The following is a 15,337-nucleotide window of genomic DNA, read 5'->3' as shown; positions in this document are numbered from 1 at the left end:
CATTTCATGTAAATAGAGGGGGGGGGGGATATAATTTTAGATATATATATAGTACGGGCATGCCCTAGTTTATAATAATTCCAGTAATCTCTGTGTGTGTGTGTGTGTCTGTGTGTCTGTGTGTTTGTTTGTCTGTGACCGCTGTTTCTCGACAACCACGGGTCCGATATACTTGAAACTTGCCAGGTATATTGCTGGGGACCTGAGGATGTGCCTTTTCAAGGTTTCATATTAATCGGAGAAGTAGTTACCGAGCTATGGCGATTTAGCCGTTCGCCGTTCGCTTTGGCTTTGCGAATGGACCAAACCATTTCATGTAAATAGAGGGGGGGGGGGGGGGGTTCTACCGTACTCGCAAGCCGTTCGCTTTGGCTTTGCGAATGGACCAAACCATTTCATGTAAATAGAGGGGGGGGGGGGGGGATTGTCACCGTACTCGCAAGCCGTTCGCTTTGGCTTTGCGAATGGACCAAACCATTTCATGTAAATAGAGGGGGGGGATATAATTTTAGATATCTATCTATAATTCCAGTAATCTCTGTACGTCTGTACGTCTGTACGTTTGTCTGTGACCGCTGTTTCTCGACAACCACGGGTCCGATATACTTTTAACTTGCCAGGTATATTGCTGGGGACCCGAGGATGTGCCTTTTCAAGGTTTCATATTAATCGGACAATTACTTACCGAGCTATGTCCAAAAAACGATTCAACCAATCAGAGAGCAGCGAACGATCGCGTGTGCCGAACGTGGAGGACACACTCTGCCTCGGATGGCACATTTGAGAGCGTATTCATTTATTTCACGTTTGCAAACTATGTTGGCGTTAAACTATGTTTTAAAACTAATAAAACCGAATTTGCGATTCATTCGCTTTCCTGCGCGTTTGTGCACGCGATGGCGATTTCTTTACCAAACTCCGGAAGCCGTTCGCTTTGGACCAAACCATTGCATGTAAATAGAGGGGGGGGATTGTCACCGTACTCGCAAGCCGTTCGCTTTGGACCAAACCATTTCATGTAAATAGAGGGGGGGGATATAATTTTAGATATAGATATAGTACGGGCAATGCCCTAGTATATATAGTACGGGCATGCCCTAGTATTTATAAAGGTGGTAAGGAATGATGTACCAAAAATATTTAAGCACAGAAAGCGTTTGGTTGTAAACAACTGTAACAATAATTGTTTACCTTAGATTTATATTTTGGGGGGGGGGGGGGGGGTGGAGGTGTGGGGTATGATCCAAATTGTCCAAACTGGGATATTTTAAGCATTCTCTTATTGTCCCCCGTCGCACAGCGGAGCGAAAGGGGGACTATGGCTTTCCCCTCCGTCTTTGCCCGTCTGTCCGTCCATCCGTCCGTGCGTGCGGGCGTGTATGTGTGCGTGCGTGCGTGCGTGCATAAGCGAAGGACCGCATTCGAATTTGATGTGTGGGTGCAACCCACGTCAAAATCCAAGATGGCCGCCGCCATGTATGTCTGATGCCATGTATGTCTGAACCTTGTAACCTGCATATCTTGAAAAATAAGCGAAGTACCAACTTCTAATCTGGTGTGTGGGTGTATCGAGGCACAAGAAAGAAAGCTATTGAAAATTGGGTCGCCACGTCAAAATCCAAGATGGCCGCCGCCATGTATGTCTGCACCTTGTGAGATTAATATCTTGAAAAATAAGCGAAGTACCAACTTCTAATTTGGTGTGTGGGTGTATCTCGGCATAAGGACGAACGCTATTGAAAATTGGGTCGCCACGTCAAAATCCAAGATGGCCGCCACCATATATATGTCTGACCCTTGTGAGATGAATATCTTGAAAAATAAGCGAATGTACCAACTTCTAATCTGGTGTGTGGGTGTATCTAGGCCCAAGGAAGAAGGCTCTTTAAAATCGGGTCGCCACGTCAAAAGCCAAGATGGCCGCCGCCATGTATTTTTGAACCTTGTGAGATGAATATCTTGAAAAAAAAGCGAAGTACCAACTTCTAATTTGGTGTGTGGGTGTATCTCGGCATAAGGAAGAACGCTGTTGAAAATTGGGTCGTCACGTCAAAAATCCAAGATGGCCGCCGCCATGTATGTCTGATGCCATGTATGTCTGAACCTTGTAACCTGCATATCTTGAAAAATAAGTGAAGTACCAACTTCTAATCTGGTGTGTGGGTGTATCTAGCCATAAGGAATAATGCTATTGAAAATTGGGTCCCCACGTCAAAATTCAAGATGGCCGCCGCCATGTATGTCTGAACCTTGTGAGATGAATATCTTGAAAAATAAGCGAAGTACCAACTTCTAATTTGGTGTTTGGGTGTATCTCGGCATAAGGACGAACGCTATTGAAAATTGGGTCGCCACGTCAAAATCCAAGATGGCCGCCACCATATATATGTCTGAAACTTGTGAACGAAATATCTCGAACAATAAGCGAAGTACCAACGTCTAATCTGGTGTGTGGGTGTATCTATTGGGTCGCCACGTCAAAATCCAAGATGGCCACCGCCATGTATGTCCGAACCTTGTGAGATGAATATCTTGAAAAATAAGCGAAGTACTAACTTCTAATTTGGTGTGTGGTGTATCTCGCCATAAGGAAGAACGCTATTGAAAATTGGGTCGCCACGTCAAAATCCAAGATGGCCACCACCATATATATGTCTAACCTTGTGAGCGAAATATCTCGTACAATAAGCGAAGTACCAACATCTAATCTGGTGTGTGAGTGTATCTATTGGGTCGCCACGTCAAAATCCAAGATGGCCACCGCCATGTATGTCCGAACCTTGTGAGATGAATATCTTGAAAAATAAGCGAAGTACAAACTTCTAATTTGGTGTGTGGGTGTATCTCGCCACAAGGAAAAACGCTATTGTAAATTGGGTCGCCACGTCAAAATCCAAGATGGCCGCCACCATATATATGTCTAACCTTGTGAGCGAAATATATTGAAAAATAAGCGAAATACCAACTTCTAATCTGGTGTGTCGGTGTATCTAGGCATAAGGAAGAACGCTATTGAAAATTGGGTCGCCATGTCAAAATCCAAGATGGCCGCCGCCATGTATGTCCGAACCTTGTGAGATGAATATCTTGAAGAAAAATAAGTGAAGTACCTTCTGGTGTGTGGGTGTATCTAGGCATAAGGAAGAACGCTATTGAAAATTGGGTCGCCACGTCAAAATCCAAGATGGCCGCCTCCATGTATGTCTGAACCTTGTGAGCAAAATATCATATCATAGCATGTTGTCTGCGTGTTCCACTTTGTCAACTCACATCACTTCCCCGACAGGGGACCTAGGCGTAACGCTTGTCTTCTCATTCAAGTGCAAGCAAGCTGGTGACTGCAGATACCTCTACATGGTCCCTCTGATGGAGGATGAGCATGAAGAGTGTTAGGTCTGTGATTTCTGGATATGGAAATGTTACGGTTCGTGACCTTTTTCTTCTTCCTTCCCCCACACCCCGCTGTGAGTTAGACCAAGTGGTTTGGTCCATGTGTATAAAGCCTATGATTGGCTGTGGGGCAGGGGAGTGGGTGGCCATTTTGGAGGAGGGCTTATGGCAGAGTGCTTTTTCAGGGGTTGTAGTGTCCAGCTGCAATCTCTCTACCTGAAGGGTGATGTTGATCGAACTCTTGCTGCCTACCACTGGGGCCTGCCTTGGGGCCTACTTGTGGACTTGCCTACTCCTACCCTCTCGTTCTGGGCCTGCACTGGGGCCTACCACTGGGCCTGCCCTGGGGCCTACTGTTGGGCCTGCCTTGGGGCCTACTGTTGGGCCTGCCATGGGGCCTACTACTGGGCCTGCCCTGGGGCCTACTCTTGGACCGACCTACTCTTGGAACGGCCTACTCTTGGACCTGCCTACTCTTGGACCGGCCTACTCTTGGACCTGCCTACTCTTGGACCGGCCTACTCATGGACCGGCCTACTCTTGGACCGGCCTACTCTTGGACCGGCCTACTCTCGGACCGGCCTACTCTCGGACCGGCCTACTCTCGGACCGGCCTACTCTTGGACCTGCCTACTCTTGGACCTGCCTACTCTTGGACTGGCCTACTCTTGGACTGGCCTATTCGGGTTTTTCCCTCTTTTCTCCCTTCTTGGTTTTATGTGTAGGAAGTGATTTTCGTGTGATAATCCATAAATAAAGACAGTGTGATTGAAGGCTTGGCTTGGTGTGCTTCAGGCCGTAACAGAAAGTTGATCGAGTTGTTTGGTTGATTATATATCTAAAATGGTTCATCTTCGGTGTCACTATACTCTTCGTCATCTGTAAGAACTGTGTCTGCTAAATTGTCACATGACTCCCAATCCTCAGAACAGCTGCAAAGGTCTGTGCAGTTCAAACCATTCTTCTTGCATTTGCATTGATTGGTTGCACATCGTGTTCTTGTACAGGAGCACTTCACCAGATCAATTACTGCTTGTGGAGCAGGAGGCAGAGAGGTCATGACAGGTTTATAGTGGCCATCTACTAAATCCCAACCAAAATCCCTCGGTTCTGGTAATGTTGGGTTTGCAATGATGTCATCGTTCCAAATTATAGCTTGGTAGTGAGCTCTAAGGATGGCAGGTCGCAGTGCAGCTGGGGTTGGTGGCAAACCCTCTGATTGGGCTTGCTTCTTCTTGAAGAGCCACCACCTAACATCAGCTACGCTTGATAGGTCTGTATTAGGGAGATATAACTTGCAGACAAAAGCTTCAATTGCAGTAAATACAGATTCAGGTAGTTCATCCGTTTTCCCTAGCAGTGTAAGAGCCTCTACTCTCTCATCATTCGGATCTAGTTCTTGCAGTACCTTCCAGAATGTGGCCTTTCCTTTCCCTGCAAATCTACCAGTGACGTCTGCCCCTGATAGGGCATGAAATCCTGGGAGAGCTGCAGCTTTCTTAGAAACCAGAGCGCTGTAGATCGGCTCAAGAGGTATCACTCTGCGTGTCTTAGCAGCCCCTGTTATGAAGGAAGTATTTTCGCAGAGACTGGGGTATCGTCTGATGGCAAGTACAAGAACATCAGTGTCTGGTGAGTGGATATCGAGAGAAGTAGCACCATTTGCAGTGGCATCAATGGAATGCAAGATAAGTTTGGTATCTGCTTCTTCTTGAATACTTGCAAGGTCAATTATTGCTCTGTTTGTAGCCTGCGCCTTATCCTTCCAGGCAACCACGAGACACTTGTCATTTGTTATAGCATGTCCCAGTACTTTTTCAGCGAAGTATGCGGTTAATGCATCTTTCGTAGATACATGGGCAAGCAGACGGCTCATACTTAGTTTTCCAATTGATGTTGAATCAGTGATGTGATATGCAACAGCCTTTCTGCCACCAAGACGTCTCTCACGAGTTGAAGCTTTCATTGATTCACCTGTGTCATAACGGTCAAACACCAAATGCACCTCATCATAGCCGCCATTCTTTATCCAGTGACATTCTGTGAAGTGGTTTGCTAGGTCGAGACAGGTTTTGATGCACTCTGGTTTGTCCAATGTTTGGAGATCAGCCATTGCATCAACAATGGTGACACATTTGCAGTTAGTGCCGGCTTGATCATCTGACTGGTTATTGTCTTCCCGGGGAACTGTTACATTATTTGGCAGGCTTTCAAGAATCGACATCAAGTCACTTTTTGATGTGGAATGTAGGAGTGAGACATCTGCTGCCAACAATGCCCTTGGCACAACAGAAAATTCATAGGTACCGTACCAACAGTTTGCTTCAGGTCAATATCTCTTGCTTTGGATACTACTAGCATGCGAGCGAAGGTGCCCTGCCCTCCTGGAGTTCCACAATTTTCTTAAATTGTGGAACAATTTCCTTAAAGGCATCTTATCAAAACCAATGAGATAGAAATGTAAACTTACCACAAACTTTGGGGTTTTTTCCGGCTTGTTGTCATAATACTGAGCCAGTAAACTTCTGACCAATGACATGTGCTGAATGTGCGGAGTAAATACAGCTTGCAGCCACAATTTCGCCCTCTATAATCGTTTTGTCAACACGGATACCCACAAAGGCCACATTTCATAGTATACAAAACAGGTAAATTACAATAATATAGCCCTTACTGAATCAAGTGCATGTTTAAATTCTTTGTTAATTAAACTATAGGTATTTTTGCAAAAGGAAAATCTTGAGACATTTACGTTTATATATTTTAAATAAACATAAAATGTGGCAGCCATTTTGAAAAGCAAGATGGCTGCCATTCATTTGTTTACCACAGTAAATTGAAAGTATACATTTTTAACCATTGACATAAACATTTTTTTTTTTTTTTTTTTTTTTTTTTTTTTTGTATACAAGATCGAGGCTCGTGAAAGAGCGAACATTAATCACACAGAAAGACAAACAGACACATAAAACAAATAACATCGGGAGCGGTAGACAAGATGGGGAGAGAGGGGGAAGGACACAAACACAACATTTGAGAGCAGGGACCGAGAGACATGGAGACATGGAGAGATCTGTGGGAGGGAGAGGGCTTTGGGGGGGAGGCATGTGAAGGGGGGGAGGCATGTGAAGGGGGGGGGGGTGGGAGAGGTATAAACATATGGACACTGCCAGGATTTCCAGGAAAGAAGTTGGAATTTCAAACAAGGTGGATCTGGGGTGAATTAGTGGGGGTAGAAAAGATCAAGGTTATGGATCGGGGAAGATAAGAGATGGTGGTGAACAGCTGTTTTAAAGACCTGGAGGGAGGAGAGGGATTGAAGGGAGTGTGGGAGTTTGTTCCACAGGCGGGAGAAAAGAGGAATGAAAGAGTGAAGGTGAGCAGAGAGCCGAGATTTCGGCAGTTTAACCATCAGAGGGTTGCTGGCAGATCTTGTGCGACCTGTAGGAATATTTGGGGGACAGAGCACAGAGAGAGCTGGGGGAGCAAGGCCGGAGAGGAGTCGGTAGAAGACAGAAAGGCCACCTACCTGCCTGCGGTGAGTGAGTGAAAGGCCCTCAGAGATAGCTTCATCGCGGGAGATTCCAATGATTTTGAAAGCTTTGGATTCAACAGCGTGAAGCCGAGCCAGGTGTGAGGCAGGAGCACCAGCCCATAGGGGAGAACAGTATTCCATTGAGCTGCGGATGAAAGCCTTGTATGTGGTGAGGAGCTCAGGTGTGCCGAGGAAGGACTTCGCACGACGGAGGATGCCCGGTCGGCGACTGGCTTTGGAGGCCAGCTTGGAAATGTGGTTTTCCCAAGAAAGATCATGGCAGATAGTGAGACCCAAAAGCTTGAGTGACAGAACTTCTTGGAGAGGATTGTTGAGAAAGTAGATGGGAGGGTTGTCCAGTCGATCTTTTCGGAGAGACATAGTAAGAGAGTGAGATTTGTCAGGATTGAAAGACATATTTGGGGGTATATAGCCACCAAAATGTATTTCATATAATATTCACAAGTCGAGTTATAGTCAAAAAGGGTTCACAAATGGCGGCCATTTTGAAATCCAAGATGGCCGCCATCTGCAGCACTTCAGTTTTTGCCAACATGGTTTTGCTTGTACCTTCGGGTCTAAATAAGGTATCTACTAGCTGGGTGGTATGTTCTAATCATTAAGTGCCCACGGGACTCTCTATCACGACATAAGCTCCCTGACTATATATACGCGAGCCCACTGCACCACTCTGTACACTATACCGATGCCTCCAGCACACTTCCACTGCATTCGATGTTCATTATATGAACAATCCATGGCTTTGCAATCAGTCATGGTTGAACATGATAAAGTCTTCTACGATGTTCTCATTACCCACTCTCACTCTCTGTGTATTTTTGGCTCTGAGCACCCTTCCAGGTGTGAATTGTCCCGTTTGCAATCCTACAACCCACATTTCATTTGATTTCTTTCACACTTGCCCATTTGCAGGGCCATAGCATTAGAAGTAGCGAATTTCATTTATTACCGGTATTTATTTATTTCATGAGAAGTGGCGAAATTGATTATTTATTTATTTTCCTGTGCATTTTCACCTTGGTATATTTGTCTTTCTGTCTGTCTGTCTGTCTGTTTGTTTGTGAACAGAATATCCCAAAAGTGGATGGATTCGGACGAAATTTGGTGGAGACGTTGGTTATGTGACAAGGATGAAATGATTCGATTTTGGTGAAAATCCGGATCTGAATACTACAATTTTTCAAGTGATTCTTCACCATTGAGTGACAGGGCTAAAGCCGATATTACAAGATGTCTCAAAAAGTTATGGATGAGTGGAACAAAAGAGATGATGTGAGGGAGCACAACTTTTTAGTATACATGATCGAGGCTCGTGGACGAGTAAGAGTAAAATGGAAGGGAGCAAAATGGAAAGGGGGAAACACCAACAGCAGAGTAGAAGTGAGAGTGAGATCAAAGGGAGGGGCAGAAGGACACATTGAGCGAACAAGCTGAATGAAACACAACACAGAAAGAAGGTGAAGGAGAGAGTGGAAATGAAACAGAAAAGGACCAAGTCGACTGACAACTAACAAACAAATGAGTATGGATGGGGGATAATCTGGGTAGTGGTGTGCAGCTGTCTTGAAGCCAAAGAGTGCGACTGAACAGACTGGGGGAGTTGGTTCAATGCGAGAGAAAAGAGGAACAATGAGTGGAGGGGAGCAGTGAGCCTGGATTTTGGGAATTCAACAAGAAGAGGGTTACTGGTAAACCATGTGTGCCCTGCAGAAACTTGGCAGGGACAGAGCCAAGAGAGGGCAGAGGGTGCACCAAAAAGGAAGTGGTAGATGGGCCACCAACCTGCCTGTGATGCGAGAGTAACAGGCTTCGACACTCAGCTTCGTGGTTTTCATCTTAGAGAGAAGTTGGATCTCAGAGTTTGCCCGACCTGGCAATGTAGCAACATTTTGGCCAAATCTTATGTGTCTCTGGTATCAAATTAAAATTTGAACGGCACCACATTCAGGTGAGCAATTAGGCCATACAAGAGCCCAAGCATCAGACGATAGCTCCTCTTGGACCACCGTCGGATGGACAAACGTTCTTCCAAAACTCCCTGGACCAGCAACACCAACCTCACAAGAGAGTTACTCTCTTGTACCTGAACATCTTCCGTCTCCCATGCGCACCCCATTCACTTTATCTCCGCTCCTCGATATTCTGTCTAGGCCCAGTTCCATTTCTATTTCAAAAATTCCAGGACAGGTCCTAAATGCCTACAGTCCATGTGACATGTCCACTTGGCTCCAGCTCGCTTGTCCCCAGGTGCTATACTTCTGGTCCACGTTTTAGCTTTTCAATCTGATCAAGTCAATGTTAGAACTGCAAGCTCTCAGATAGTTTTGCAGGAGAATTGATGAGGGACAAAAAAGCAGATAAAGACAGAAGGACTTAGACTATAAAACTTTGTAACTTTAAGGCTAACCCCGCTCTCGCAGGGGAAATGGCCTGTTGGGGTCAAATGGTCTGTTGTTGTTGTTGTTGTTGTTGTTGCAACAAACTATTTTAAAAGCAACAGGAAAGCAGTTCAAAATGCAAAGCCTATCCATATCTGCTTTGTATTTGGACCTCTTCCATACGCTAAACATGACGAAAATAGCTAAAATTAATACAAAAAAATTGACGATTTTATGCAACCTTGAGCTTTAGCCTTTTGAGCAAAGAATAAAACAATCGGCTTCCACCTTTTGATTGGTGAACCAATTCAGTGACCCAATATGCAAATTCTTAAAATTTCAGGTCAATCGGATGAAAATTGATGATTTTACATGACGCTGACCTTTGACCTTTTACTCTAAAAACAAACAAACAATCGGCTTATACCTTTTGTTTGGTGTACAAATTCAGTGAACCAATATGCAAATTCTTAAAATTTCAGGTCAATTGGATGTAAATTGACATTTTTGCGACGCTGACCTTTGAATGTTTGACCTTTTGACAAAATTATTAATTTGACATCTCCATATTCTTATAATACACACACACACGCACACCTGCTTTGCGGGGGACTGGCTAGTAAGCATTCCCATGGTCTGATCTTAAAAAAAAAAAAAAAAGCAGTGCATCTTCTTTACGATTTTGGAACTTCATAACAATACCATAAATTGCTATTGATATCCAGCTTTTAATTGCTAAACGACTTTTAATTGCAGACACAATCCCACCCGCAACCTCCGCTCTGCTGGTACCAACCTCCACACCCCCCCCCCCCCCATGCGGACCAAATTCAGATCCTGGGGGGACAGGGCCTTCTCCATCGCTGCTCCCACCCTCTGGAACTCACTACCTCACACCATCAGAGACTCCTCCTCACTCACCACATTCAAAACATCACTCAAGACCCACCTGTTCAACACTGCATTCAACATTGAACCCACAGCATTTAACCCCTGACTATCTCTTCTCCTTCTCCTTCCTTTTGCTTTGATTATTTACCTGTTGATTTTTGTCTTTTTGCACTTGTTTTTTGTACTCTGTCAAAGCGTCTTTGGACTTCTTGAAAAGCGCTATATAAAATAAATGTATTATTATTATTATTATTATTAAACCATTTCAGTTCTTCTTCTTTACATTCTGGAACTTCGATCATAACAATACTAGAAATTGCTATTCAATGACACAAAGCCCCAACCAATGATGATCTGAATTGCACATTCATTCCCATCAATATCATTACATTAACAATCTCTATCTGAAGTTCCCTGAAAACTGTACCACTGGAAAGACGACACAATACAAGGAGGAAATTTCAGTCATGATAGGATTCCATTAACTGTCTGAAATACATCTATATAACTAGATGGTATTCATAGAATACTTACCCTGCGCAGTCAACTTTGTGCGAGCCAACTCTTCTGTTTTTGAACATTTTTTTTTCTTTGATCCAATATGGCTACCAGACCACGTGAGCGATGACATCATAAATTTATATTCTCTAATATAATTGTTGCATAGATCACTCTCACATTTAAAACTGATCAGACTAAGCGTTGTTCCTGTCGAATTATGACGTCATAATTATGGCACCAATGACGTCATCGTTAGAAACACCTATTCCCCATATGGAGTTCTTTACAATGAGCCATGTTTCAATTTTTTCCATGGAGTGGTTTCGGAGATATAGAGGTGCAACTTTTTTCGATTTTTCCAAGATGGGGCCTGTACCACGTGATGACGTGGCCATGACGTCATAATTATCATTTGAACAATTCTACAGGAGCAGCCGCTCATATTCTGAAAAGTTTGTGTTCATCGGTCCAACAGTGGCAGAGGATTTTTTTTTTCATACTGATCAGATCAAGCGTTGTACTTGTCGAATTATGACGTCATAATGGAGGCACCCATAACATCATCATTAACATATCTTATTCCCCATTGGGTGTACTTGACAATGAGCCATGTTTCAATTTTTTGCATTAAATGGTTTGGGAGATGTAGAGGTGTAACGTTTTTCCAAGATGGCGTCCATACCACGTGACCTATGACGTCATAATTATCAGCAAAAAAATCTACAGGCAGAGGTGCTCCTCCGGTAAAATTTCATGTCAATCGGACCAACGGTTTCCAAGAAAATGAATTTTTAAAATGCAGACACGGCACACGTACGGCACACGTACGGCACACGTACGGCACACGTACGGCACACGTACGGTACACGTTCGGCACACACAATGACCGGACCCATACACTATACCCTTCATCATGGAGTACAATATGTTTCGTGCTGCAGATAATTGTGACATGAAAAGAAAGGATTTGTCAATAACAAGGTGGTAAATCCTGTTAACCGATGCATGGGGAACCTGTCTAAATAACAGCATCTAACTGATCCTGTAATTTCAGCAGAACTCTTGGTATTTGGCTGAACAATGGCATACAGATCATTTTTTGGTTTCAGAAAAGTCGGGCCATTAAATGTGTACAAGTTGTATAAAAAATAAAAGAGGATTAGATTATAATTTTTGCACCAAACTTGTGTTGTGCTTTAATATTCAATTATTACATGGTTTAAGTTCACTTAAACCTGGTCCAGGTTTTAATATTCAATTAAGAGAATTTAATATTCAATTTAATATTCAATTCAATTAATATTCAATTAACATTCATCAAATAAAAAGTGAATTTAATATTCAATTACATGGTTTAAGTTAACTGTTTTTAGACCCAGTTGGACTTAGTCCGAAACGGGGGCTTATGGATTGTGTCTTTTCCGTCTGTCCATCTGTCCGTCCATGTGTGTGTGCGTGCGTCCGCAACCATATCTCGGACATGTATGGACCGAGTTTGTTCATACTTGGCACAAAGGCAATACATGACGGTGTACATAAGCATATCATTTTGTTTCACGATGCGATCAAAGATGGCCGACTGGCGGCCATTTTAGTTGTAAAAAACCCGATGTTGAACACGATCTCAACCATTTCTCGGACATGCATTTACCGATCTTATTCAAACTTGGTACGCATATAATGAATGATATCTTACATATGCAAGTCATTTTCTTTCGAGGTCAGATCAAAGATGGCCGACTGGCGGCCATTTTAGTTGTAAAAAACCCGATGTTGAACACGATCTCAACCATTTCTCGGACATGCATTTACCGATCTTATTCAAACTTGGCACACATGTAATGTAAGATATCTTACATATGCAAGTCATTTTCTTTCGAGGTCAGATCAAAGATGGCCGACTGGCGGCCATTTTAGTTGTAAAAAACCCGATGTTGAACACGATCTCAACCATTTCTCGGACATGCATTTACCGATCTTATTCAAACTTGGCACACATGTAATGTAAGATATCTTACATATGCAAGTCATTTTCTTTCGAGGTCAGATCCAAGATGGCCGACCGGCGGCCTTTAACTCCGGACAGCAGAATTACCAAAACCACGAGACATTTTATGTCTTTTCCTCCTTGTTAATGGTGAATTGGAACAGAATTGGAAAAATTTACGAGAGGTATGGAACGATCTTTGATAGCGACAGAGGTATATGAAAAGCTACTTTGCTACTTTTAGTTTTGCTTACTTACCACTTTGCTTAATGCTACTTTGCTTACTACTAAAAGCTACTTATATGAAAAGCTACACAAGTTGCTACTTTGTCTCGAGAGCTGTGATGGGTCACGAATACAAGCAGACGCTGTCACGTTTAACCCTTACGCCAGCCCAGCCAGAAGACCCACAAATACCAAAGTCACAAGTAGTGAGTAATAGAGGAAAACATGTCCAGAAAGACATTTCATGTATGTCCTGTGGATGGAAATTTCAAGGCAGACGTGCGAATGTGCCCAACATTTGGGAAGGAATGTGGGTTTTGTGGCAATAAAGGAATCACTTTGCCTTTAATAACTCCGCTTTAAAACTATATACCTCTCCCACCTCCCCTTCCCATGCCTCCCAAATTTCCCCTCCCCCCTTCCAAAACCCTCTCCCTCGCACAGATCTCTCGACGTCCCTGCTCTCAAATGTTGTGTTTGTGTCCTTCCCTCTCTCTCCCCATGTTGTCTACCGCTCCCCATGTTATATGTTTTTATGTGTCGGTTTGTCTTTCTGTGTGATTAATGTTTGCTCTTTCACGAGCCTCGATCTTGTATACAAAAAAAAACAACATATGCATAAATTCTTTCAACTTTATTTAAAAATAAAAACAAAAACTAGAACGACAGCAGGTGGAGAGCACACCTCTGCCAAGTTGAACATTTATATTTTGTATCTCACTGATAGGCCGGATCTGGATTCGAACCTGAACCAAAATCTAATCGGCTCGTTCTTATTGCTGAATCAACTCGTCCATCAAGTTTTGATCCGAATCCATCCACAACTTTTTGAGATAGGCCTAACCTGTTCACAGACAGACAAACAAACAAACATGGGTGAAAACACAACCTCCGTCCACCGAAAAAAGCAATGTGGATAATTTCCTAAAAAAGAGTTCAGTGTCCTCCAATAAATATTATTTGGTCTAAATCAGGAATTCTAGATAGACGCAATACGGTATATCGAACTTTCGAATCTTGACCACTTACAATTTAAATTTCCTAAATTGTTTGGTTTTTATTTTATTTTGTTTTTCAATCTTAGTATGATCCCATTTAACCAAAATATTTTCGTGTTTTTTTATTTTACGAAGTTTGATGCCATGAGCGGTGTATGCGTCGGTACCGTAGGTTGTTTAGATCAGGTGATAAGAGCTTGTTTTCAGGTCCATTCACGGAGGCAATCATTATTTCATAAATAAAAATCAGATGAATCAACTGGATCTGCAGTTGTTGAGCTCGAAAGGGAAAATGAAATCATCTACATTGAACATAACGTTTGCCGTCGGTATGACGTCATGACGTACGGCGGGGTTTACAACGTTCTTGAGCAAAGTGATCGTTTGTGGGTGGGACTGGGATGCGCTGAATCTGAGCGCGGAACACGATGGCGGCAGGAACCGCCGATACTCAGCGTGGAGTCCATCAGCGGCGGAGACGTCACCGAAACTCTGAGCAGCGAGGTGGTAGCGAGTGTGAAGCTGGGAATGACAGCAGATCGCCGCGGGAAGCAGGGGGAGGCAAGGGAGACGGTATGGCGGTGGGGGAGGGAGGCCGGGGGTGGTGTGAAGGTGTGGGGGTGTGGGGATGGAAGAGGAAGGAAGAGGAGCAGCTCCTTTGTTTTATTTATTTATTTATTTTGTTTGTCTAAATGAGACGAATACAGTAGATCTACAGACAGGTATACCTTTGTTTGTGGAAAAATTGAAATGATCTTCCAGTGAAGTATTAGTCATTTAAATGGTGAATAATATGAGTAACTGAGATGCGCATTGTCAAGTCTCAGAATTCTAACAAATAATTTGTACCTGGTGTAATTAAGTGTCACAAACACACATTTTAGGTATTATGGTAGTTTGGGTTTGCCAGAGTAGAGTAACTTCCTCCTCTCCTGTAGAATGGAGTGTAATTGGGGCAAATCGTGTCCAAAGTATGAAAATGACAAAAGTAGACAACTTTTTTTTTTACCAATCTCGGGTCACTTGTATCGACAACAAGGTACACCACAATGTCCGAGTACAAAATTTCAGATATATTGGGGAGACCACAAGGGAGACCATAATATCCCGAGTAGAAAATCTCAGGCTCCCCATCGTATATACCGCAATCTACAAAATTTCAGATCTATTGGGGAGACCACAAGGTAGACCATAATATCCCGAGTAGAAAAATCTCAGGCTCCCCATCGTATATACCACAATCTACAAAATTTCAGATCTATTGGGGAGCCCACAAGGTAGACCATAATATCCCGAGTAGAAAAATCTCAGGCTCCCCATCGTGTATACCACAATCTACAAAATTTCAGATCTATTGGGGAGCCCACAAGGTAGACCATAATATCCCGAGTAGAAAAATCTCAGGCTCCCC

The 15,337-nt window shown here is 43.4% G+C and overlaps 1 protein-coding gene across 6 annotated transcripts in view; it reads left to right on the top strand.

The window, feature by feature from the left end:
• The first annotated feature begins 14,272 nt into the window (after positions 1 to 14,272).
• The window catches only part of SOAT1 (sterol O-acyltransferase 1), a 119,681-nt gene continuing 118,616 nt past the window's right edge, over positions 14,273 to 15,337 (top strand). For 5 of the 6 annotated variants that reach the window (XM_068126347.2, XM_068126346.2, XM_068126348.2 and 2 more), the window contains exon 1: positions 14,273 to 14,499. In XM_068126347.2, coding sequence (XP_067982448.2) covers positions 14,355 to 14,499 — 145 coding nt within the window. In that variant the 5' untranslated portion in view covers positions 14,273 to 14,354. The remainder of the gene's footprint in view (positions 14,500 to 15,337) is intronic. The other variant, XM_078785946.1, reaches the window with a different exon arrangement.

Source organism: Myxine glutinosa, chromosome 10 (genome assembly GCF_964187855.1).
Source record: "Myxine glutinosa chromosome 10, kmMyxGlut1.1, whole genome shotgun sequence".
Taxonomy (NCBI): domain Eukaryota; kingdom Metazoa; phylum Chordata; class Myxini; order Myxiniformes; family Myxinidae; genus Myxine; species Myxine glutinosa.
Note: the sequence above shows the minus strand (reverse complement) of the source record. Positions and strands in the feature narration are given on the sequence as shown.